General features: G+C 37.8%; 2 protein-coding genes across 6 annotated transcripts in view; both read left to right on the plus strand.

Annotated features, from left to right (window-relative positions):
• The window catches only part of LOC127841989 (phosphatidylinositol 4-kinase type 2-beta-like), a 55,257-nt gene extending 50,773 nt beyond the window's left edge, over positions 1–4,484 (plus strand). For all 5 annotated transcript variants that reach the window (XM_052371264.1, XM_052371269.1, XM_052371265.1 and 2 more), the window contains one exon: positions 953–4,484. In XM_052371264.1, coding sequence (XP_052227224.1) covers positions 953–1,123 — 171 coding nt within the window. In that variant the 3' untranslated portion in view covers positions 1,124–4,484. The remainder of the gene's footprint in view (positions 1–952) is intronic.
• Positions 2,490–27,962, plus strand: LOC127840637 (clumping factor B-like). The gene is made up of 7 exons (XM_052369049.1): positions 2,490–2,504; positions 3,250–3,253; positions 12,149–12,265; positions 23,741–23,992; positions 24,211–25,854; positions 26,050–26,804; positions 27,843–27,962. Exons 1-5 carry the CDS (start codon positions 2,490–2,492, stop codon positions 25,032–25,034), a joined length of 1,212 nt encoding a protein of 403 aa, XP_052225009.1. The 3' UTR covers positions 25,035–25,854; positions 26,050–26,804; positions 27,843–27,962.
• The last annotated feature ends 35 nt before the right edge of the window (positions 27,963–27,997 follow it).

Consider the following 27,997-nt stretch of genomic DNA (forward strand, 5'->3'; position numbering starts at 1 on the left):
GTTTTGTTATCTCTTTGTACCCCCCAGACACACAACAAAGCCATAAATACAAATACCACAACCACAAAACCGCAAATCTATTTTCTTGATATATAATGCTTTTCCACCGTTTGCTTGCATTTTAATGTATTAAACGTGAGATTATTACTGGTACATTGATGACATGGCATAAAATTTCTGATTCCATTTCACAGTGAAGCATTGAAAATGATCTACAAATCTGTGTTATTTGTCATTGTTTCAAAAAGTGAATTATGAGTCTTTAATCATTGAATAGCTTAAAAAAAAATTGTTATATCGAATATTGATATTGATAAGTATAAACCATCATGTATTGGGAAGTCCCTTGTACCACCTGTCTCCTAGCCTCAAAGGTCAAGGTGATACTTTAAAATTTAAAGTCAAAGCAACCATAAAATGGCTTGATTTTTTTTTGTCTTAGCCATATCTTATGCCTTTTATTGATGAATTTCAAAATAATAAACGAAACATTTAAACTACCGGTATCATAAGACAAAATGTTGCAAGGAATACTTGTCTCCATAATTCAAAGTTTCATCACGCAATTTTACAAGAATTAAGCACAAATGGAAACACTGTGTAATGTGTTATGACTCTCCCTTCCTCAGAGGTGAAGGTCACAATGAGTGTCAAAGTTAACCTTTGCTACGAAACAGGTTGTTTGAAGTTTAACTTTGTCATTCATCATGCACTGTTGAATAATTATAACTTTTGTACTGTACACAGTTGTAAATTAATGTAGTGCACACCACCCACTCCTGACATATGTATTAACAACATATGTCACCTCCTTTGAAAGGCCTTGTTTTTGTCCCAGACATTGATTTTTTTTTTTTAATGGCCAATTTTCTCTATTAAACTATATGAAAGCATTACTTTAAAAATGTTCTTATTGTACAAAACACAGTAACTGTTTCCTTTTCCACTGCAGATTCTCAATCTAACGCAAGCATTGAAGGATGATAAGTCGCCAGTACAGCTTGTGCAGATGCCTGTTGTTACAGTGGAACGTAACCGCTCGTCCAGTGGGCGACTCCGCACTGATAGTGACTCATACACACAGAGCTTCTCACATAGAACTCCATTCTTTTCATGGTGCTGAGAATTGTCATTGTTATGAAAAGTGTTCCAGTGCAAGTTTACAATGTTTTTGATGGATATATTATTGAGAATGAATCGAGGCATACAACAAACTCTGAGGGGTAAAGGGAGCTTTATTCTTTAAAACTAACTTACAAACTCCTTCTAATTTGAAGCCGAATATTGAGTTAAATCATACTCAGAAATACGCATTTCAATAGTATGCATAGAATTCATGTAAAATACATATACAGTGTATCATAAATTTACTATGCATAATCTTATGTAATAAACCGTTGTACATAGCATAGTTCAAAATGTCCAAATTTCAAACCACATAGCTAATAAAAAATAGTGGAAAAAACGAGGAAAAACAGGGGTAAACCACTCCACTGACTAAGAAGCCTGCTCCCTGTAACCTACAGGTCATGACCTCGTCACATTATGTTTGTCGAGCTACATATATTTAATCAATATTTAACCTTTCCCACTCGGAAGCAACGTGAAAATGTTTATTCGCAAACAGCATAAAACTAGAACAGCCTGCGAGTTACTTCAGGTGTCATGCTTTTTGCTGCTCATCAGTATCTAAGGGTTGGAAATGAAGCCTTTAAACCATGAATCTAGTTAGAAAGATCTTTAATTAAGTTTAACTTTCCAAGGATTACAAATGCGTCAACATATGATCTTTAGAAGTGGTAAAGGGTTAAATAGCATCTGCCACATATATTTTTAGTATGACTTAAAGTATACTGGTGTAGAGCTTCTATGGATGTGTTTTTTTGTTTGTTCGTTCCTTCGCTTTTGTTGTAATATGAGTTTAATCCAAATTTGCTAGTTTTAGAGAACATCAAATGTGCTTCAACAAAGCTAAAACCTTAACATTGACTCTAACATCAAAGTGCTTCCACCTACAACTTTGAAACTTCATATGTAGATGCACCTTGATGAGTTCTACATGCCACACCCATTTTGGGGTCACTAGGTCAAAGGTCAAGGTCACCGTGACCTCTAAAAAAAAATCAACAAAAATCTGACAATCTTTAATTTATTCAAAACTGCATCCGCAGCCGAGCGTTATGAGTAATCTTGTTCTGTATCAATTGCAGGTGCATTTTTCTGTAACAATTGCAGGTGCATTTTTCTGTAACAATTGCAGGTGCATTTTTCTGTAACAATTGCAGGTGCATTTTTCGGTAAACTGTACTAAAGAGTTGCAGTTCTCATCTGAAATATAGAAATGTGAAAAGCAAGTATAATTCATTGTGTGACATACATGTTCTTGGATCAGTCCACTGGTAAGAGTTTGTCATTGAATTAATGCATATTTGATTGTGGGAAATAATCGTTTTCTGTCAGGGACAGCTAAGCTCGTTATCATACCGATCATGGATGCAAGGAAGGTAATGAACTTCTTGTGCTTTCTTTTAAAGTGTTCAAATGAATATACAAGTGCTACACAGATATGATTCTGGATCCTGTGTTACGACAAATGTATGTTACAAAACATTTGTTTAAAAAGCCGAAATGTTTTTAACAAAATTCAGTCCTAATTTAGTCTTGTAATAATTAAGATCTTTAATAACATAGGGACACAATGTTATATAGCTGTATTTTTCTTGCTTACGTCATTTGTTCACATTTCTGCTAAGCTCCAGTTGCGGAATGAGTGCTATTTTTATGCTACCTGTGTCTTATTATTTGTTGCTTCTTAATACATCTGTATGTTAATATCACCATGGCTATTTCTACCAAGTGGTCAGAACGTTTTTACCTGCTCAAAACAATGTAATGCATTTATCCAAGTCTTTGTGTTTTTATGTCCCCCAACACTATAGTGGGGGACATATTGTTTTTGCCCTGTCTGTTGGTTTGTTTGTTTGCCACAACTTTAACTTTTGCCATAACATTTGCAATATTGAAGCTAGCAACTTGATATTTGGCATGCATGTGTATCTCATGGAGCTGCACATTTTGAGCATTGAAAGGTCAAGGTCATCCTTCAAGGTCAAAGGTCATGTATATGGGGACATAGTGTTTCACAAACACATCTCTTGTTTAGTTTATGTTCACACTTGACATCATGTCATTTGTTTGCATGTACTATTTGTTTAATCCTTTTCTTCTCATTTCCTCCATGTTTTACAGACAGGTACATATAATAATACAACTGTAATAAAACTAAATCAATTGCGTTGCAGTTACATATATTATTCTCTTAGAAGGTCGCCATGATACATTGTTATAATGCTCTGAAACTTTTCACACACAAATGTATACTTTGATTGCCTTGAAAAAAAATTAAAAAAACTGCGGGGGGGGGTGTTTTACTTTTCTGTTATTTCACTTATTTGTGTACTATACATTTTCAATTAGCAGTATATTTGCATGTGAGTGGATTTAACAATCTAATTTGACAATCACTTGTTTACATTACACTTTTTTCTCTATTCTATTAACTTAAATAAGATGTTACAGATAATACATTTATAAAAGGCAAACAAATGTGTGCATGTGTTTTTGTTTTTTAATTCAAATTCATATGTTCAAAAGCATTGATTATGAAATCATTGCTTGACAATTATTGTCCTTATATAACTGATAAATTTTTTCATTAAAAGGTTTAATGGGCACATCTGCAATACTTTGCATCTTGATAGACACAATATAAAAGTTAATTTTTGTATGTTATGTATTTACAGAAACGTTAAAACACTTGCTTGTACTCGCATTGTTCATGACTGTATTTCAGGGTACATTTTGGCTATCTCAACTACTCCTGTAACTATTCTTTCTGAGCCTGTCTTAGTGTCATCAGTGACCATTGTTTGTCAAATGTTATGTTATATGTTTAGATGCTTAAAGAAGACCACCAGCTTATTTATAAATATTTCTTTTTCATAATGAATACTGTAGTTAATGGACAAGAATGACATTATGTTTATTTATAAAACATTGATAGAATAATTTGTTGTTGTTTTTTTGTATAAATTAAGAACAAATTAACCCTTTAAAAAAATATCATGAGCATTGATATTATTGAGCAGGAAAGCTGTTGTTTCAGCTTGACATTTATATATAATTAAACACACATGATTTACACTTCAAATCCTTTTTTGTCTTAATTTCATAACCAAAATATTTGGTTTGAATTCTATTCATTGCTTAGTTACAATTATGTTGAAGCATATTTTGTTATGTTAAAAAAGTGTTCTCATTACCTATGGATTTATGTGTAGTGGATTAGAAGGGAAGTATGCATGTTGACTTTGTACAATCTTAAATGTATGAAAATAATATTGTGATTGAATCAAGATACTGATATGAAATATGTTTGTTATTTATTTCCTTGCATAATATGTGCAATAAAATAATTATTTAAATATTTAGTTTATCTTGTCTGTATGAGTCGACAATGGTAATGAAAGTCCTCAATGTTCTGGTAGAAAAACACACAAAATGAGCATTGTAAATCTACCAATAGTAAATTTAAAAGAAGTCTGGGCCTGAGCTCAGCTTAAAAAGTGTTAGTCCACATTTCAATCAAATCAAAACAAATTTGCCAATATTTCTATTTATCTGTCAGTCAACAACTATTTGGCATTCTGATGAATGGTTATTTAGTAAATTTGATTTATGTTACACCTTTTGGTGTTATTCCTCCACAACAGAATCCTTATTTTTAGTTCATCTAAGAATACGGTCTTTATGGTGAGCTTTTGTAATGGGCTTTTGTTTGTTGTCTGTTGTGCATCATCAAGATATGCCTTGAACAAACTCTAGAGGCATCATCAAGATATGCCTTGAACAAACTCTAGAGGCATCATCAAGATATGCCTCAAACAAACTCTAGAGGCATCATCAAGATATGCCTTGAACAAACTCTAGAGGCATCATCAAGATATGCCTTGAACAAACTCTAGAGGCATCATCAAGATATGCCTTGAACAAACTCTAGAGGCATCATCAAGATATGCCTTGAACAAACTCTAGAGGCATCATCAAGATATGCCTTGAACAAACTCTAGGGGTATCATCAAGATATGCCTTGAACAAACTCTAGAGGCATCATCAAGATATGCCTTGAACAAACTCTAGAGGCATCATCAAGATATGCCTTGAACAAACTCTAGAGGCATCTTCAAGATATGCCTTGAACAAACTCTAGGGGAATCATCAAGATATGCCTCGAACAAACTCTAGGGGAATCATCAAGATATGCCTTGAACAAACTCTAGAGGCATCATCAAGATATGCCTTGAACAAACTCTAGAGGCATCATCAAGATATGCCTTGAACAAACTCTAGGGGAATCATCAAGATATGCCTTGAACAAACTCTAGAGGCATCATCAAGATATGCCTTGAACAAACTCTAGAGGCATCATCAAGATATGCCTTGAACAAACTCTAGAGGCATCATCAAGATATGCCTCGAACAAACTCTAGAGGCATCATCAAGATATGCCTTGAACAAACTCTAGGGGAATCATCAAGATATGCCTCGAACAAACTCTAGGGGTATCATCAAGATATGCCTTGAACAAACTCTAGAGGCATCATCAAGATATGCCTTGAACAACTCTAGAGGCATCATCAAGATATGCCTTGAACAAACTCTAGAGGCATCATCAAGATATGCCTTGAACAAACTCTAGAGGCATCATCAAGATATGCCTTGAACAAACTCTAGAGGCATCATTAAGATATGCCTTGAACAAACTCTAGAGGCATCATCAAGATATGCCTTGAACAAACTCTAGAGGCATCATCAAGATATGCCTTGTACAAACTCTAGAGGCATCATCAAGATATGCCTCGAACAAACTCTAGGGGTATCATCAAGATATGCCTCGAACAAACTCTAGGGGAATCATCAAGATATGCCTTGAACAAACTCTAGAGGCATCATCAAGATATGCCTTGAACAAACTCTAGAGGCATCATCAAGAGATGCCTCGAACAAACTCTAGAGGCATCATCAAGATATGCCTCGAACAAACTCTAGGGGAATCATCAAGATATGCCTCGAACAAACTCTAGAGGCATCATCAAGATATGCCTTGAACAAACTCTAGAGGCATCATCAAGATATGCCTTGAACAAACTCTAGGGGTATCATCAAGATATGCCTTGAACAAACTAGAGGCATCATCAAGATATGCCTCGAACAAACTCTAGAGGCATCATCAAGATATGCCTTGAACAAACTCTAGAGGCATCATCAAGATATGCCTCGAACAAACTCTAGAGGCATCATCAAGATATGCCTTGAAAATACTCTAGAGGCATCATCAAGATATGCCTCGAACAAACTCTAGAGGCATCATCAAGATATGCCTTGAACAAACTCTAGGGGAATCATCAAGATATGCCTCGAACAAACTCTAGAGGCATCATCAAGATATGCCTTGAACAAACTCTAGAGGCATCATCAAGATATGCCTTGAACAAACTCTAGGGGTATCATCAAGATATGCCTTGAACAAACTAGAGGCATCATCAAGATATGCCTCGAACAAACTCTAGAGGCATCATCAAGATATGCCTTGAACAAACTCTAGAGGCATCATCAAGATATGCCTCGAACAAACTCTAGAGGCATCATCAAGATATGCCTTGAACAAACTCTAGAGGCATCATCAAGATATGCCTTGAACAAACTCTAGAGGCATCATCAAGATATGCCTTGAACAAACTCTAGAGGCATCATCAAGATATGCCTTGTACAAACTCTAGAGGCATCATCAAGATATGCCTCGAACAAACTCTAGGGGAATCATCAAGATATGCCTTGAACAAACTCTAGAGGCATCATTAAGATATGCCTTGAACAAACTCTAGAGGCATCATCAAGATATGCCTTGAACAAACTCTAGAGGCATCATTAAGATATGCCTCGAACAAACTCTAGGGGAATCATCAAGATATGCCTTGAACAAACTCTAGAGGCATCATCAAGATATGCCTTGAACAACTCTAGAGGCATCATCAAGATATGCCTTGAACAAACTCTAGGGGTATCATCAAGATATGCCTTGAACAAACTCTAGAGGCATCATCAAGATATGCCTTGAACAACTCTAGAGGCATCATCAAGATATGCCTCGAACAAACTCTAGAGGCATCATCAAGATATGCCTTGAACAAACTCTAGAGGCATCATCAAGATATGCCTCGAACAAACTCTAGAGGCATCATCAAGATATGCCTTGAACAAACTCTAGAGGCATCATTAAGATATGCCTTGAACAAACTCTAGAGGCATCATTAAGATATGCCTCGAACAAACTCTAGAGGCATCATCAAGATATGCCTTGAACAAACTAGAGGCATCATCAAGATATGCCTTTAACAAACTCTAGAGGCATCATCAAGATATGCCTTGAACAAACTAGTGGCATCATCAAGATATGCCTTGAACAAACTCTAGGGGTATCATCAAGATATGCCTCGAACAAACTCTAGAGGCATCATCAAGATATGCCTCGAACAAACTCTAGAGGCATCATCAAGATATGCCTCGAACAAACTCTAGGGGAATCATCAAGATATGCCTCGAACAAACTCTAGAGGCATCATCAAGATATGCCTTGAACAAACTAGAGGCATCATCAAGATATGCCTTGAACAAACTAGAGGCATCATCAAGATATGCCTTGAACAAACTCTAGAGGCATCATCAAGATATGCCTTGAACAAACTCTAGAGGCATCATCAAGATATGCCTTGAACAAACTCTAGAGGCATCATCAAGATATGCCTTGAACAAACTCTAGAGGCATCATCAAGATATGCCTCGAACAAACTCTAGGGGAATCATCAAGATATGCCTCGAACAAACTCTAGAGGCATCATCAAGATATGCCTTGAACAAACTCTAGAGGCATCATCAAGATATGCCTTGAACAAACTCTAGAGGCATCATCAAGATATGCCTTGAACAAACTCTAGAGGCATCATCAAGATATGCCTCGAACAAACTCTAGAGGCATCATCAAGATATGCCTCGAACAAACTCTAGAGGCATCATCAAGATATGCCTTGAACAAACTCTAGAGGCATCATCAAGATATGCCTTGAACAAACTCTAGAGGCATCATCAAGATATGCCTTGAACAAACTCTAGAGGCATCATCAAGATATGCCTCGAACAAACTCTAGGGGAATCATCAAGATATGCCTCGAACAAACTCTAGAGGCATCATCAAGATATGCCTCGAACAAACTCTAGGGGAATCATCAAGATATGCCTCGAACAAACTCTAGGGGAATCATCAAGATATGCCTCGAACAAACTCTAGAGGCATCATCAAGATATGCCTCGAACAAACTCTAGAGGCATCATCAAGATATGCCTTGAACAAACTCTAGGGGTATCATCAAGATATGCCTCGAACAAACTCTATAGGCATCATCAAGATATGCCTCGAACAAACTCTAGAGGCATCATCAAGATATGCCTCGAACAAACTCTAGGGGAATCATCAAGATATGCCTCGAACAAACTCTAGAGGCATCATCAAGATATGCCTTGAACAAACTAGAGGCATCATCAAGATATGCCTTGAACAAACTAGAGGCATCATCAAGATATGCCTTGAACAAACTCTAGAGGCATCATCAAGATATGCCTTGAACAAACTCTAGAGGCATCATCAAGATATGCCTTGAACAAACTCTAGAGGCATCATCAAGATATGCCTTGAACAAACTCTAGAGGCATCATCAAGATATGCCTCGAACAAACTCTAGAGGCATCATCAAGATATGCCTTGAACAAACTCTAGAGGCATCATCAAGATATGCCTTGAACAAACTCTAGGGGTATCATCAAGATATGCCTTGAACAAACTCTAGAGGCATCATCAAGATATGCCTTGAACAAACTCTAGAGGCATCATCAAGATATGCCTTGAACAAACTCTAGAGGCATCATCAAGATATGCCTTGAACAAACTCTAGAGGCATCATCAAGATATGCCTCGAACAAACTCTAGAGGCATCATCAAGATATGCCTTGAACAAACTCTAGAGGCATCATCAAGATATGCCTTGAACAAACTCTAGGGGAATCATCAAGATATGCCTCGAACAAACTCTAGAGGCATCATCAAGATATGCCTCGAACAAACTCTAGAGGCATCATCAAGATATTCCTTGAACAAACTCTAGGGGTATCATCAAGATATGCCTCGAACAAACTCTAGAGGCATCATCAAGATATGCCTCGAACAAACTCTAGAGGCATCATCAAGATATGCCTCGAACAAACTCTAGGGGAATCATCAAGATATGCCTCGAACAAACTCTAGAGGCATCATCAAGATATGCCTTGAACAAACTCTAGGGGTATCATCAAGATATGCCTTGAACAAACTCTAGAGGCATCATCAAGATATGCCTCGAACAAACTCTAGGGGAATCATCAAGATATGCCTCGAACAAACTCTAGAGGCATCATCAAGATATGCCTCGAACAAACTCTAGAGGCATCATCAAGATATGCCTTGAACAAACTAGAGGCATCATCAAGATATGCCTTGAACAAACTCAAGAGGCATCATCAAGATATGCCTTGAACAAACTCTAGAGGCATCATCAAGATATGCCTTGAACAAACTCTAGGGGAATCATCAAGATATGCCTTGAACAAACTCTAGAGGCATCATCAAGATATGCCTTGAACAAACTAGAGGCATCATCAAGATATGCCTTGAACAAACTCTAGAGGCATCATCAAGATATGCCTTGAACAAACTCTAGAGGCATCATCAAGATATGCCTTGAACAAACTAGAGGCATCATCAAGATATGCCTTGAACAAACTAGAGGCATCATCAAGATATGCCTTGAACAAACTCTAGAGGCATCATCAAGATATGCCTTGAACAAACTCTAGAGGCATCATCAAGATATGCCTTGAACAAACTCTAGAGGCATCATCAAGATATGCCTTGAACAAACTCTAGAGGCATCATCAAGATATGCCTTGTACAAACTCTAGAGGCATCATCAAGATATGCCTTGAACAAACTCTAGAGGCAACATCAAGATATGCCTTGAACAAACTCTAGAGGCATCATCAAGATATGCCTTGTACAAACTCTAGAGGCATCATCAAGATATGCCTCGAACAAACTCTAGAGGCATCATCAAGATATGCATTGAACAAACTCTAGAGGCATCATCAAGATATGCCTTGAACAAACTCTAGAGGCATCATCAAGATATGCCTTGAACAAACTCTAGAGGCATCATCAAGATATGCCTTGAACAAACTCTAGAGGCATCATCAAGATATGCCTTGAACAAACTCTAGAGGCATCATCAAGATATGCCTTGAACAAACTCTAGAGGCATCATCAAGATATGCCTTGAACAAACTCTAGAGGCATCATCAAGATATGCCTTGAACAAACTCTAGAGGCATCATCAAGATATGCCTCGAACAAACTCTAGAGGCATCATCAAGATATGCCTTGAACAACTCTAGGGGTATCATCAAGATATGCCTTGAACAAACTCTAGAGGCATCATCAAGATATGCCTTGAACAAACTAGAGGCATCATCAAGATATGCCTTGAACAAACTCTAGAGGCATCATCAAGATATGCCTCGAACAAACTCTAGAGGCATCATCAAGATATGCCTCGAACAAACTCTAGAGGCATCATCAAGATATGCCTTGAACAAACTCTAGAGGCATCATCAAGATATGCCTCGAACAAACTCTAGGGGAATCATCAAGATATGCCTCGAACAAACTCTAGAGGCATCATCAAGATATGCCTTGAACAAACTCTAGAGGCATCATCAAGATATGCCTTGAACAAACTAGAGGCATCATCAAGATATGCCTCGAACAAACTCTAGAGGCATCATCAAGATATGCCTTGAACAAACTCTAGAGGCATCATCAAGATATGCCTTGAACAAACTCTAGAGGCATCATCAAGATATGCCTCGAACAAACTCTAGGGGAATGAACAAGATATGCCTCGAACAAACTCTAGGGGAATCAACAACTTATGCTTTGTGGGAACAATGTAGAGAAATCATAAACATATGCCTTGTGAACACTGTAGAGGCATCATCAACTCGTGCTTTGTGAACACTCTTAATGCCGCATCAACACTATATGCCTTGTGAACACTTTAGAGGCATCATCAACATATGCCTTGTGAACACTCTAGAGGCATCATCAGCATATGCTTTGTTTACAGTATAAAGGCATCAACAAATGTCTTGTGAACACTCTGGAGACTGCACAAATAGCCCACTTTTTTTAAACTGTTGATAGATTTTAGGCTCAATTGAGATAATAAATGTTCTCAAGAGATGATATCGAATTTCAACTTTTTAATGTTTGAATGTTTAATGATATAAATTAACATAAAAACAAAAAGTGAGTTGTAAAAATAACAGTTCTTATTTCACTACCAAGAAAAGACATGGATGTATGGTTAATTGTGTTCTATGATCAGACATTCATCCAACACACCAAAATTCACTTAACAGTTCGGCTAAATGTCGGTCTAAAAATGATAAAAGTATAAGAGGCGCACAGATTTGAATTTATTTAAAGCTATATATAGACTTACACATTATATGAAGCATTCACAGTATATGTTTGGTGTGATTAAAACGAGCATGAAAACGGCAAAGATCCGTAATAAACTTAGTAATATGAGACGCGTGCTGAGAAAACGGGGCTAAATGCATGTGCGTAAAGTGTCATCCCAGATTAGCCCGCACAGGCTAATCAGGGACGACACTTTCCGCTTTTATGGTATTCTTCGTTTAAAGGTAGTCTCTCCTACACGAAAATCCAGTTAAGGCGGAAAATGTCGTCCCGGATTAGCCTGTGCGGACTGCACAAGCTAATCTGGGATGACACTTTACGCACATGCATTAAGCCCCGTTTTCTCAGAACGCGACTCATATAATGATATCAAGATTAATTTATTCATTTTTTACCATTGTGACGTCACTTGAATGACGTCACTGCGAATTGGCGGAAGTTGACGTCGTCATGTGAACATAGCAACGTCAGAATGTCTATTGTTGACATACTATCCAAACGCTTTCAAAGCTCTCTTAGAAAAATGCGAAATTTGCAGGAATTCGACGAAGGAAATCGACAGAATTTGGCAGACTCCATGTATGTAATACGAGATATCTATTCATGCATAACAATTGCACAACATGCTTTGTATATGTAATACAAACATTATTTTCATTTAACGTTGATGGGTGGGGTGAGAAAATAAGAAATACAAAATATCCTGACATACACAGTTTTCAATTTATTTGTTATAAAGAATTTCTTAAATTTTCGCAGATGACTTAATTCACCTGTCATCTTATGTTGTACTGTTAATATTTTAAAATTCGGCTCCTTCGTCATAAATAAATTCTTAAGTTAAAAAGATACTTTTGCTGTAGCATCTTGTTAAATGAAATTAAGATAGATAAAATAAGAATGTTTATTTAAGACAGTTTTTCTTTCCGTATGCTGTAACTTTCAATCCTGTCCATATTTTATAATACCTTTAGTAAGTTTATTATTCTCTGTTCTCAAAATACTTCACTACCATCAACATCCTTGTTAAACTAGCCAAGTTTCTTTCTGTTTAAATATTTAAATCAAGGCAAATAGTGCATGGTTGTTTGCAATTGCCGTGTTTTACACATAAATGCAACAAATAATCCTTTTGTCGCTCTAATGGCCTTAATGTACCATTGTTATCAACCTCCAAAGCCAGGTCTTTTCCTGGCGTTACGGGTCCGTTTATTATCCCGCGCCATAGGCGGAGGGATATTGTTTTGCGTTGTCCGTCCGTCCGTCTTTCCGTCCGTTCGGAGTCATACCTTGGAAGTGCTTTGGCGGATTTCATTGACACTTGGTATGAGTATATATATGAATAAGAGGATGATGCACGCCAAATGGCATCGTACACCATCTGTTAATAACGGAGTTTGATCCTTTGTATCTTGACAAAAAATGATTGCTTGAATGTAAAATCTAACACTTTTGTGTCCAGAAGCATATTGGCGGGGGATATCAATTTGACGAATTTGCTTGTTGGACCCATTCCCAAACCGAGTTGTAAAAAAATCCCAATTAAAAAATAAACCCCACTATTTTTTTTAGATTTTTTTTTATTGTATCTCAATTATATTTCAATTGCATCTAACAAAGCATATAACTATAATTTATATGATTGTGTAGCTGTTCTTCAAATTTGAATTAATTTAAAGATATATAAAATTAGATTTTCCCATATCAGTGGACTTTTTGCGCGAAAAAATCTCAAGTCCGAAATTGCTTTTTTCCCAAAATGGCCAGGAAAAGGCCGGATATCCCCTCTCAGTTGAAGAATCTTCGGGCGTCCGTAAATATTGCGCTGTCCATCTACAGAAATTTAACCGGATCGTGTCAGTGTCACATCCGAAATAAACTAGAAGCTGCACTGAAATAAACGAAGCGCGTTTTTGTTTAAAAAAGAACAATTGGTATTGTGTTAACAAACGAAAATATTTAGGGCGGGAGAGCGGATTAATCTTCATTTCTTTCTGCTTCATCAAATCTAATACCAGTAAAATTACACACCGTGAATAGCGAATCACAAGAAATATACATTCCAAAACGAGAAATCCGTGCATTACACGTGAAATGGTTTTCCGCGCTAAACCATTACCATACACGCTCTGCTAAATCACGCCGGTCATCCGTTTAAATGAATATATTAATTGCACATAAAACAAATAGTGAGTTGTAAAAATAATAGTGCTTATTTCACTACCAAGAGAAGATATGGAGGTATGGTTAATTGTGTTCAATAATCAAACATTCATCCAACACATCAAATTTCACTTAACAGCTTGGCTAAATGTCGGTCTAAAAATGATAACTACCCGATTTTAATTCACTCGTGATCATAGAAAAATATATTTTCACTCGTGACTGCGCCACTCGTGAAAATACTATTTTCTATGATCACTTGGGAATTAAAATCGATAATCCACCGATTCCAACAAATATCCTCTATATGTACTGACGTTAATTAAAACCGATTCACCGAAAACTTGTTTTATTTTTCTTATCCCTTTAAAACATGATTGTGACTCTATTTTTCATGGCCTATTCAATTAAGACATGACGTTGTTTGTGATCATTTGTACTGGTACCATCCTTGGACAGGGTTACGCCTAAGTACTTGAAGCTGGTCACTTCTTTTCGCTTCTTGCCATTCATGGTGATGTATGTGTGGTGTTGGTCGTGCTGTCAACCATGATCTTTGACTTCTCCGTTCAGACCTCCTTCCCGTATGCTTTTGCTCTTTCATAGAGTCTGTTGGTGAGATCTTGAAGTTCACTGCTGGTGTCACCCGTGATGTCAATATCATAAGCGAATCTCAAGTTGGAGATGTGTCTTCCACCGATAGAGATAGAGGTGTGGTGGTCATGGGCAGTTTCCTGCGTTATCTTCTCAATGAAAAGGTTGAACAGAACGGGAGAGAGCAGACAACCCTGATGGTTGCCCAATGTTGTCCTAAAAAAGTCCCCCTTCTGTCAGTTGAGAAGTACTGCGCTGCTGGCGTTTCCGTAGAGTTCTTGAATGACTTGCACCAGCCCATCGTAAATGTTGAATTCCTCTTATAACATGTCATAGGCCACCATGCCACACGCCGTCGAAAGCTTTCTTCACTTCAGTTGTGGAAGAGGTCACCGTGGTGTTGCAGGTGTTTTTCAAGTATGATTCTGCAGTTGAAGATCTGTTCAACGATGCTCCGCCCAGCTTTGGATCCAGCCTGCTCTTCGGCCAACAGTTTCTTGGCCTTACTTTCCAACCTTTTTAGGATGATGCGCATAATGACTTTTCTTGGATGACTGATTAGTCACTGCGGTAATTCTCACACAACTTGTGGTTGTCCTTTTTGAAGGGGTATAACAAATGACTAGGTCCAGTCGTTGCCTCTTTTTCGTGCTTAATCAGCTCGGAAGAAACGTTATCAACTCCGGGAGATTGTCCTGCCTTAAGACAACGCACGGCCTCCTCCACCTCTGCCTTAAGTATGGGCGGACTTTCGTCGTCCGCTTCTGGCCCGGAATCGTTCTGAAGGCGACTGGAATCCGTTTAGAGCGGATAGTTGTAGAGGTCACTGCAGTATACACCCCATCTGTTTATGACTGTGGTACTCTTTGTATGGAGATTCCCGCCGGCGTCTGATATAAAACTGGACTTGGGCTGACTGGTCTTCGTGAGGGTCTTGAGTGTGCTGTAGGCCTTCTTACTGCTGCCTGCGTTCATCTCTTTGTAGATGATAATATATTGTTCCTCAATCCATTCCTCCTTGGCCTCTTTCATTTACTTCTTCACCTCCCTGTTCGCTTCTGGTAATTTGCCCTAAGAGTCCAGGCTAGTGTATTGCTCATACCTACACTCTCATCTTTTGTCACATAGGTCCATGATTTCGGTCGTAATCCATTGCTTCTTCAGCCGATGACAGTAGAACATCCTCGATGTTATTGCTTATTGTGTCGATGTCATTGTCTAATATGTTCAGGGCTGCAAACTTGCCACATATCAGTGCTTAAAATACATCTGCTATCACTGGATCTTTCGATTTCTTCAAGTCAAATCTAATTCGAGGGTGCTTTATAATGCACTTGCTCTTTAACTTCAGCTTGATGACGGTGAGCACTAAGTCATGGTCACTGCCGATGTCTGCGCCAGGAAACGTTCCTGTGTTCGGCTTGTTAATGCTAGACTTGAACCGTTGCGGCGCAAGTGTGAAATCGATCTGGTTCTGTGCTTGCCCGTTTGGAGAATGCCAGGTCGCTGTTCTGGAAGGTTTGTGTGGGTGCAGCGTGTTGGCCAGGGTGAGTTGGAGGCTTCTGGCGAACTTAATAAGTCTCAAATCTCTGTCGTTGCTTTTTCTTAAGCCAAATCTACATACTGTCCCTGACCAGTATTGGTGTGCGTCTGGTCCAATCTCGGCGTTCCAGTCGCCTTGGATAATTAGGTTGTCTGTCTTGGGAATATTTGCTATTATGCGCTCTAATTATGCATTTAACTGTTCACTCTCCTCGTCTTTGTAGTCGGCTGTTGGTGCGTAGACGTTGTATCGCTTCAGCTTTGCATCAGTTCATGGACCTTGCAACACGCATTGAGTGTTCCTTCTTTCCATTTTCCTATGGTTGTTCCCTTTGTCGCCAACTTGATCGATGTATTACCTCCAGTAGCTAACTTGTCGCATCCACCCTGGTGTCTGGCGGTGGAGTGCGCGGTCGTTGTTATTTCGGGCCCCGACAGATCCGGCTTTTTTATTGTATTTTTGTCATTATAATTTCTTTTCATTGAGTTTAAAGCAATCTTGGCGGTGCCCGTCTTGCCTCCAATAATGTGCAACTGGTCGTACGAGTCGTGCCAGCCCCCTCACTTCGTTTTACCCGCAAACAAAAGCGGATACCAGGGTGTGGTTGGGTAAAATGTCGCGAACCAGAAGTGAGAGTTGAGTATCAGGTAAGAACCAGTTGTGTCTGACTTCCCGAGGGCACTGCTGTCTTACCCTACGCTGAACATCCCATACGCCACTCGTATTATAAAGCATTTAAACACAATTAATATTTCAAGCGCGAATTTGAAAAATAAACAAAGAAGTTTTACTAAAAATAATAGTTATATAGAGGATATCCTGGTCTATCGTAAGTTCGTGGATATAACAAATAGAACAGTTTTATAAGCAATTATATATTTTATTTTGATCAATTTAATATAATTAAGCATAAATTAAATCATTACCTGTTTGAACAATAAAAAAAAATCAAATTCAATTGTAATCTCGTATTCCAAATTCAAGTAAACAAACACCATCCATCAGTATGAACCGCCATTTTAAAATCATGTAAGTTCGTGGATGACACGTGTAACGTCATTACTCCAGAACAGCTGATTAGGCCAAATCTAAAAATGTGTGTTTTCTAAGCATTGTTTAATACATGAATGAAAACAATAAAAACATAGTAAATTTGAGCTTTATACTATCGCTATTTTAAGATCAGATTTGGGTTTTTCCGAAAATTGGAGAATCCGTTTTGTCAACTACGGAAAAAATCGTTTTAATGCGATATTTGATAATTATTAATAGAAAATATGGAGGAAATAATAGGATAAATAGAAAATTATGTGAGTTTTTGATAAAGATCAAGTTTATCATGCTCGGCTCGAACCAAGTTAGCGCTCGGCAAGCCTCGCGCTACATCGGTTCTAAGCCTCTCATGATAAACTTGATCTTTATCTAAAACTCACATAATATTCTATATGTAACTGAACATTGAGCATTTATACAGAACATTATTTAATGAAATATTTAACGAATCAAAAAACTATTCTGTAAACAGTAACAATGCCATTGACCAGGTAATTAGGTCTATTCTTCAAAATCAACACCGTGGGGACAGTAAAATTTGTCCCCATTTTCAACATGGGCTGTTGGACAGCAGTAGGAAAGGTGGACCCAGTGCAGGCAAGGCCAACCTCCTCGCATTCCATCACACTGTGCCCACTTGGCAAATACGATGTTTTTGTTTCGTTTCATTTCAATGGGTTGGTGGAATCCACATACACAGCATGGCTCATCATCAATTATGTCTGCGTCATTTTCAGTGGGGTCCAGGCATGCAGTGTTAGATGGTCCGGGCGCTGGTGACACCACCTTTGACTGTGGAGTTGATGCTCTTGCTTTGTCTGCTGTACGCGGATTAATTTTTGTTGCTGATTGTTCATGCTCTCGCATTTTAATTAAAACATCACCAGATAGTTCTTTTCCAGATACAACTTTGCTTATTGTGTTTCGTGGTTTCCTGATTTGTGTTTTTTTCTTGTTTAGTTTCAAATCGTTTTCTCTTTTTTTCATAAACAATGCTGGGTTATTTTCATTTTCATCACTATGTTCACATGCATCAGACACAACATCACCCTCAAACACTTAAGCAGGAAGAATTTTATCATTTGATACTGCATCCGAACACAATGGGTAAATGCCACATTTACGGAAAGCTGATTGCATGTTTTCTGGAGACAGAGCTTTGGTGTATGCGCTGGACAGCTCGCGCACATTATACCTGGTGATGGTGGTGCTAGTTTGGCGCATGTATTTGTGACAAAGATTGTTGTAAATCTTCTGAAATGGTCCATAGCAGGCTAGATCTAGTGGCTGTAAGATGTGGGAACAGTGGGCTGGCAGAACATAAAGTATTATTTTATGTTCAAGTGCCCATTCGGTCAACCCAACTGAAACATGTGACTTGTGGCCATCTAACAGTAACAACACAGGATCTTCACAGCGACCAGGAGCAAATTTCGAGAAATGGTGCTCAAGCCATTGGCGAAAGACGTGCATATTTGACCATCAAGATTCACTGACAGTTCCACTGGTGCCATTAGTAGACCCTTGCAACAGTTCTGGCAACATGCGCTTTTCTGAAAATACATAATATGGAGGAATGGCGACACCACTTGCACTTCCGCAACCTAAAATGGTGATAGTTTTGCTTGTTCCAGTGGTTACTGCTGGAGGCTTCGTAGATGCATGCACAATGTGAGGAGGACTGTGATCCATTGATATGCCCTTTTCATCCACATTAAATATTAGGTGAGGTTTATCAACGAGATCATGTTCGGACAGGGTTTGGCTTAGGGTTGCAAAATGCTGCTTGACAACAGCTTCATTGGCCAATTTGGCACGCACATGTTCCAAACTTTTCGGTTTTTGCACTTTTATTTCTGGCCAACGGTTACGAAAACCTTCAAACCAAGTAAGTGTCAGGGGCTGTTCTTTTGTTCTTTTACACAGCTGGATAGCAAAGTCAGTAGCAATGTCACCAGTGTCTTGCTTAGTGTACCCATATCCATATTGGGTCATAATCTTCAGATGCTCAACAATTTGTGCTTCCTCAAGCATTGAAAGTGCAGGCTCCCTCCCAGTTGTCACACATTCCGGATTTTTTTTGCCCTTTATTCTATCTCTAAGGGTTTGCCCAGGGACACCATACATCTTAGCAGCCTTGTGAACAGAGACTTCATGTTCTTAAACAAATTTATATGCATTATGGAGACTGGTTGGTGAGTACAGTCTATATTTGTGTTTCAATTGAGTTGGATTGGCCTGTAAATTAAATTAAAATGCATAAGGAACCAGGTACCGAAAAACACATATTATTTTACTTTGCCTGAATAGCATTTCAAAATCGAGAACGAGGCTGTGTACATAAAATGTCAATAGAACGCTGGATGTAAACAAAGTGAGAAAAATACGTTTTATGTATTTTGTAACGGATTTTTTTGGCAAAGGAAAATTGTGCATTAGGAAAATGGAGGTAAAATACACTTACGTTATTCAATTTGTTTACCTGTTTAGAACGCATTTTATTTCAATATTTTGTTCGCAGTTGTAAAAAGATAGTTTGCAAGACACACTTCCGGTTTCGTCTCCAGGATGTCAAAATCTAGCGCGTGTAATTATTCAAAACTGAAAATCCACGAACTTACGCTATCCACGAACTTGGACCATGCAACGATATTTGTTGGATTCGGTGGATTATCGATTTTAATTCACGAGTGATCATAGAAAATAAGTGAAAATATATTTTTTCAATGATCACGAGTGAATTAAAATCGATATTCCACCGAATCCAAAACAAATTATTTTTATTTTATGCTTTTTTCACAGTTTATATACAATGTTAAAGAGTTTAACTAAAAAATTTCGCTGAAATAATGACGTCATTTTGTCAAAAAATGACGTCATTTCACAGTAAACAGTGAAAATTATCGATAATTTACTGATAATTCTCTATAAACCACCAGAAAGCATAAAATAAAAAATAAGAATAAAAAATATAAAAAAAATCGTTTTCCGACTTAGTTCTTATCGTCTGCACTTTCAAATGTTATCTATATCGCCTGCGTTTATCCGTCTGCGTTTCAGTAAAACCCAGAGCTGCCGACCGCTAACTCATTTACAATATGGCGTCGCACGCTTTACTGTTTGTCAATATCTGCATTCGTTTTTGGTCGCTTCAATAATGTTCAAGAACTTACAGACTGTTTTAAAAGATACTCTTTGAATTTAATAGGTGTATAAAACCGATGTAATAAATATTTACTAAAATTTTTCAATAAACAAACAACGGACAGATCTGTAGGTAAATATTTTACTCCAAATTAAAACAAGAGCATATAAAATTAGCGTCCACTCAATTAAAAATAACAAAATTCCAAATATTCAGTTGTTCGCAAAATACCAAACTCCCTTGATACGTGATAATGACCTTATACAAATGTAAAACTTGTTGCGAAAATAGTTCAATGTTTCAGACGAGAACTGTATCTTTGGACATTTATTTTCATTTATGTTTAATAATAATAATAAAACTTTCAGTATTTGAAGCAAAGTAATTGTTCTACATGCCTGACTAGCTTACACTTTCTTGCTGTATCTTTTCGTATTTTAATTTTGTTGGAATGGGTACTGATCATCCGGTTCATGCTCTTTTCCGATGTATTGTTTCTTTTTTTTCCGCAAATAGCTATAATTGTCCCGTGAAATTCTTTCTTCAAAACCCCAAAGTGTATACTATTTATCTACTCCTGCATGTCACGTGTCTCAAAACTAATGTTTAAAGATATGAATTTGAAATCACACACACACACACACACACACACACACACACACACACACACACACACACACACACACACACACACACTGATAAACTTTCGTATCGGGCTTTGCTTTTGTTTTTCTCTTTTATCGACGTGCGATCCGTATATCATAGCATCCGGATGACCGGCGTGTCATCAACATGAACAGTAATAACGCAAAACCGTATTTTTCAAATGTTAAAGAGAATGACGCGTAAATTCAAAGGTCGGTTCCATCATATATCACTCAACAATTCGGTCAACTGCAGACCTGGTGACCGATTCAATAAACATCGTAGTACACATATACGATACGATACATTTTTCAAAGATACATAATTGCTGAAGTACATATCATATGCTTATAAATGTTCAGTACTTTATGAATAACATTGGCATTTCAAGCGCCGTATTTGTTTGACTAGCATGGCGACGTAGTTCGTCTACTTATTAAGATACAAAATTCACTCGTTAAAATTATCGTATGATCGTTTATGAAACGGCCCCCTGAATGACAATTGTATAAAAATGATACAAGTTAAAGAGACGCTCAGATTTGAATTTATTTAAAGCTGTATACAACTACAATATATTCAATATATGATGCATACAAAATATGTGTTTGATGTGAAAACAATCAAGCATGAAAGCGGAAAAGATGTATACATGTAATAATAAATCGAGAGTTCATATATGACCAATGCGGGTCACTTCGTTATTTACCGCGAAATGGCGCAAGTTGACGTCGTCATCATAACGTAGCAACGCCACAATGTCTATTGTTGACATGCTATCCAAACGCTTTCAAAACTCTCAAAGAAAAATGCAAAATTTGCAGGAATCTGACGACGGAAATTGTCAGAATTTGGTAGACTCCATGTATGTAATACGGGATCTCTATTCATGCATAACAATTGCATACATTTCTTTGAATATTTAATATAAAGGTTATTTTCATTTAACGTTGTTGGGTGGGGTAAGAAAATAAGAAATAAAAATGTTTTAAAACACGAAATATTAAATTTAATTATTTTATAAACATCTCTTTAATTTTTGCGGGAACGTGTTTCATTGTTAATATTTGTCAATACCTTCATCGTAAATAAATAAAGCCTACCAAAAGCCCTTTTGCCGTAGCAGGATGTGCAATGCAGTTGAAATAAGAAAATAGATCGTAGAGTCCGCCTTAGAAAGGCTGTAACTTTCTTTCATGCCAATATTTACTAAAACCTTGAGTAAAATAAGTTTTATCTTTTCTCATTATATTAGTTATTCATTATCATCCTAATACTAACGGAGTGCCACCTCTCGTCTATATTTAAAAAAAAGACACATATAACGCGTATGTGTTTGTAATTGACGGCGTGTGGGCGTTTTATATATACACAATTCTTCTGTCGCTAAAATGTCCTGAACCCATTTAGGCCTAGTGGACTCTCCCATCCTTCTAAATAGGATCAATTTATTTCCAAAATTAGGGATGTCTAGTATATTTATTTCTATATTAAGAATTTTTCTTACAGAAATTCCTTTAAGCAAACAGCATCATGCGGCGTCTCATCTGGGTCAACGCTGTTTGCCAAGGGTAAAACGCATAATTTAGTGATGTAGACAGTCGGTCCAGGCGAAATAATTAAGAATGAAAAAATATTCATTCATGTTTCTTTTTTCAGAGACGCACAATGCATCCCAGAGATTGATGCTGATGTTCTGGAGGTCATGACCTTTCCAACTGACCTTGACCTACTTTCTCTCTCACACGACCCTGAGCGTGACCTTGATGAGGTCAGCCAATCGGAAGATTGTTCTGGAAATCTCCCTGGTTCAAGTTCTCGCTCAGGTTTCTATTCTGTCTTTTACATCTTCTTACTTTGTCTTTTACCATACTGCTTCTGTTACAGGGTCATATGAGGCAATTGTAGTAAAAATCAATTCAATAGTGGTAGTAGTAGTAGAAGTAGTAGTAGTAGTAGTAGTAGTAGTAGTAGTAGAAGTAGTAGTAGTAGTAGTAGTAGTAGTAGTAGTAGTAGTAGTAGTAGTAGTAGTAGTAGTAGTAGTAGTAATACAGTAATAGTAGTAGTAGTAGAAGAAGTAGTAGTAGCAGTAGTAGAAGTAGTAGTAGTAGAAGTAGTAGTAGTAGTAGTAGTAGAAGTAGTAGTAGTAGAAGAAGTAGTAGTAGTAGTAGTAGTAGTAGTAGTAGTAGTAGTAGTAGTAGTAGTAGTAGTAGTAGTTGTTGTAGTAGTTAAGTAGTAGTAGTAGTAGCAGTAGTAGTAGTAGTAGTAGTAGTAGTAGTAGTAGTAGTAGTAGTAGTAGTAGTAGTAGTAGTGGTAGTAGTAGTGGTAGTAGTAGTAGTAGTAGTAGTAGTAGTAGTTGAATTAGTAGTAGTAGTAGTAGTAGTAGTAGTAGTAGTAGTAGTAGTAGTAGTAGTAGTAGTAGTAGTTGTTGTTGTTGTAGTGGTAGTAGTGGTGGTAGTGGTATTGTTAGTCTTAGTAGTAGTAGTAGTAGAAGTAGTAGTAGTAGTAGTAGTAGTAGTAGTAGTAGTAGTAGTAGTAGTAGCGGGAATGCATTTGCTTTAAGCTTGCTTCTACTACAACTACTATTAAGACTGTTACTACTACTACTATGATTGATGTTTCTAAAGCTTATGTTAATTCTACCACAAGTGCTTTTTCTGTTGCTGCTGCCACTTATGTTACTGCTATTGCTTCTTCTGTGTTTGCTGATTCTACTTATAATGCTATTACTGCTAATTAATACCAATTGCTTGCTTTAGCTACTACGTATACGACTCTTTCTACGTCTACACCTAATACAAAAACTGTTATAAGCCATTTCCATGTATCGTTTTAAACGTATACTTGATTTTGGATAATGATCATCATAACACTATGCTTATAATTTATTTTTTCCCCTCAATGCTGACAGGTTTCCTGTGCGCTGAGAAAGCTGTGTCGGTCTCGGTTGATCTGCTCGAGGAAGACCTCGCACTCTCCGACTCGGACAGCGATTCCGATGATGACGTCACTAATGATGTCACTTGCTGGTCGCAGGAGTCGGTTGCTGCCTCGTTCCTGGCAGCTTCTTTCGGTTACAGCTCAAATTCAGAGAGTGACTCAGAGGACACGGTTGTGGCAAGACGCAAGTCGGTTGCATTGCCACGCCGACGAGAATGTCAGGGTGAGTGTTCAATAGAAACAACAAACAATAAATAAAACAACCCACACAAATAATGCATTTTTAGTACGCAAAAATACCTCGTTGTCTTTTAACAAAAAGCAAGAATAAAATTAGTCAATATTCCTAATAAATCACCTAGATTATGTTTAACCAGACCACCTAAATTGTATTCCCGAATTTTGCCAGCATTAGCAATTTTGCATTGATTTGTATTGTAGAAATCGTGTCCGATGATGAAATATCTGATGACGAAGGTTGTGATTTGACGGACAAACGCCGCCGGCGAAGGCGACGATACAACCGCCTGGAAAAGGAACGTACGGACTTCACACAGTCCGACAATAAGGACTCGTTAAGTCCTGAGTCCGGTTCTTCTCAGGAAAATACCAGCTCGAGTGAGAGCGAGTCAAGTGATTCGTCATGCTCTAATTCGGACAGTGACGATTCAACATCCGGGTCATCTAGTAACTCTGACTCAGACAGTGACGAGTCGTCATCTGGGTCATCTAGCGACTCGGACTCAGACAGTGACGAGTCGTCATCTGGGTCATCTAGCGACTCGAATTCTGGAAGCTGCAGTTGTAGCTCAGCGTCTGGCAGCTCTTCGGGCGACAGTGATTCTGACGCAGACGGTGATGATGCGCGGGAAATCGACCTAAGGTTTGATAGAAATCCCTGCCTTGCGACTTGCGTGTGTCGGTCTAGCAGTAATATGTTTCAGATTCCGCCCGCACGCAGACGCCGAACGGAACAGTCGCTGTACTACGAGGTTCTTAATCGACAGCTGCTTAAGTCATATAATGCAGCTCGCGAAATCGACCTCCGGTTTGAAGAAAACCCCTGCCCGGAGACCTGTGTATGTCGGTCTAGAAGAAACATGCTGCAGGTTAAACGTGCCCACCGACGCGAAACGGAGCCTCCTCTGTACCGGGTGGTTCTGTCTCGAAGGTTGCTGAGGCCCTCGAACCGGATAGTCCACGACTGCTGCCAGTACCGATGTAGCAGGAGGTGGCAGCGCCCTAGCAGACCTGATCTAGATTAGTTTTATAATAGTATATAGTATAGGGTATGCTTTGATTTGTAGAGGCGTCGTACAGATCTAAATGGACTTAATACTTGATGTGGTTTGTGATTTTAATAAGCCATGTAGATTTCTGAGCGCCCGTACAGGCCGGTTTGAGATTATATTAATTCGTATATGTGTATATCGTCATGCAATTATATTTAGGTAGCTCTGATATAAAATGACGTCGTACGATAGGATTTATATTAGTCAAATAATTGCCTAACTTTGTTATGAGGATATCTAGGTAAAGCTCTGTTTTGCGACTTCGCCCGTTCAGACTTTAACTAGATAATGACAATTGATTAGTTGTGAAGGTGTATCTAATTGGTTTCAATGGGTAAATGTATCGCGCAATTATGTAAGTAATTCTCTGTGTTACGAAGATTCCATAATGACCTGATCTTGTATACGTTGGGTGACAGTTTTGTTTGCCTTTGATATCTAATCACCTTTGACTAAGTAAAGGTTACTTGTTAGAGGATGAGCATATGGTTCGCATAGGCTCATTTACGTTAACAAAGCCACTGCTGTATCTTTACAATAACCTCACGAAAACATTAATTATTTCTTTTATATTTTCAGATATTAAGATCTGCGCAATCATCTATTCTTGAATAGACTGTTCTCACTTGATATTTGTATTCATTTCTATTTTTCTCTTCTGGTTTCAGTTTTTCTATTTGGGTTCTCTACAGGACCTGCAATAACTTCGAAAGAAGTATCTTGAAATTGTCAAACTGCGCCGCGTGTCGGTGTGCTCTATGTGAACATGTTAAAGAGGTTGATTGAGTCCAATGTGAGTATGCTGTGTATGAGAACAAATAGTTCAAAATATTGGTCATAACGGTGTATATTCTTATTTGTGAAAGATGTCTTTATAATTGTTTAATTATTTATTACGGAATTAAACCTGCTTATTCATCGGGAGTTTTATATTATTTTAGTGTGTAGTGAATTGCAATTTCATACATGATTTATCGTTGTTGACCAGGCATGGACACACGTCTTGAAGAGCACGGCTTGAGTACCACGACTCGAAACTCTGTACTTACACATCACGACTTGAAGACCACGACTTAAAGACAACTACTTGAGAATACAAATTGAAGTCTACAGCTTGAAGCCCTCGACTTGAGGTCCACGAATTGAAGAACACGACTTTAAATCAACGATTTAAAAAGCACGAAAAATCTACAACATAAAGACATAAAATTAAAAACCACGACTTGAAGTTCACAACTTGAGGTCCAAGACTTTAAGTCCACGACTTGAAGTCCAAGACTTGAAGACCACGAATTGTAAATCACGATTTGAAAAAAAACGCTTCATGTACTTAAAGAGCACGACATGAAGCGTTCGACTTGAAGCAATCGACTTGAAGACCACGACATGAAGTCCACAGCTTGAAGTCCAAGACTTGAAGACCAAGTCTTGAAGACCACGACTGAAAGTCATCGACTTGAAGCCCTTCACTTGAAGACCACGACTTGAAGCCCTCGACTTTAAGACCGCGACTTGGGAATCACGACATGGAGATCACGACTTGGGAATTAAGACTTGAAGCCCACGACTTGAGAATCACGACTTGAAGTCCACAACTTCAGGTAAACGACATTAAGTCCACGACATGAAATCCTTGACTTGAAGACCACAAATTGAGAATCATGACATGAAGACCATGACACCGCGATTTGAAGACCATGTCTTGAGAATCACGACCATAGCGTACAGGCGGGTTTTCTCCGGGTACTCATAGGATTCTGGTTATTAAAACTATAATTTAAAATTCATTAACTGCCATATATACACACACAGCATATTACCAGCAAAGGGTTGAACGTTTCGCCCCGAATTTCATAACGACTTGCCCATTAAGGGTTTCGCGTGAGGGAATGAGTGAAGAGTTCAAATGAATTTGAAAAACTATTTTTTTCTGTGCATTTGATGCACGTAAACTGTACTTCTCGAAGAGATTTGTTTGTATTTTAGCCCAGGCAACTTAATTCCAGATGTTGTTATTCCGGCCAGGAAACTAGCTTTGAAATCCTTGAACAATCAAGTGTCATTAAAATTAGCGACAGTGTAACAATTTTCTGTTTTATTTATTAAGACCTAACTTTGCCGTTGGAAATGAACCCAATCAGAATGGCCTCTCAAAATAGAAATTGTTTCAAAATGGGCAAAAGTAAAGGGCAATACCGTCAAAATGCACTTTAACAAGTCTGGTGACTTTGAGCTGAAGTCCATGTTCTCTGTAAAATATTTTTACAACTAAACACATAATGTCGCCTTATTTTTTAAGAAATTAGTGTTTATGACTTAATATGCTTATTTGACTGTATATCTAATTTTTTTAAACAACCTACAAAATATATAACCATAAGTTATGATAAGTGTTCATTTTCATCAGTGTATACATATAAAAAATAAGACCATTAGTGCAAACATTGGCTCTATTATCTTATTGACCAAAAATTACCCTCCAAGATACCCCAGACACTCACAAAATTCATGATTTTACATTTATAATTGATACATTTTGGAAAAAAATTAGCAAATTTGTGTTTTAATAAGTTAAAATGTGAGGATTTGGAAAATTATGGACCCGAAAGTCGGTGTGTTTCCTCCCAATATCACAGAAAGTAAAGTTGTGAATTTCTAATTCAAGCAAAAAAAATTAAATAAAGACGATATTTTAATTGAGGTGACCTAGATTAGGGTGTATTGATTTCATAACTTTATATTATATGTTTTCAAGCTCACATCAGTTACTTACATTTTCAGAACGAAGAAGAAAAACTTTACAGTAGTTTCAACGGTTGCTGAGGCCCTCCAATCGGATAATCCACGACTGCTGCGAGTACCGGTGTAGCAGGAGGTGGCAGCGCCCTAGCAGACCTGATCTAGGTTAGTACTGTAATAGTAGATTGTATAGGGTA

Source organism: Dreissena polymorpha, chromosome 8, assembly GCF_020536995.1.
Source record: "Dreissena polymorpha isolate Duluth1 chromosome 8, UMN_Dpol_1.0, whole genome shotgun sequence".
Classification (NCBI taxonomy): Eukaryota; Metazoa; Mollusca; class Bivalvia; order Myida; family Dreissenidae; genus Dreissena; species Dreissena polymorpha.

Excerpts from the sequence above, each read along its gene's own strand:
- LOC127840637 (XM_052369049.1), top strand. Across the intron at positions 12,266-23,740 it reads CAGAATTTGGCAGACTCCAT|GTTTCCTGTGCGCTGAGAAA; the intron begins GTATGTAATACG and ends CAATGCTGACAG. Across the intron at positions 23,993-24,210 it reads ACGCCGACGAGAATGTCAGG|AAATCGTGTCCGATGATGAA; the intron begins GTGAGTGTTCAA and ends TTTGTATTGTAG.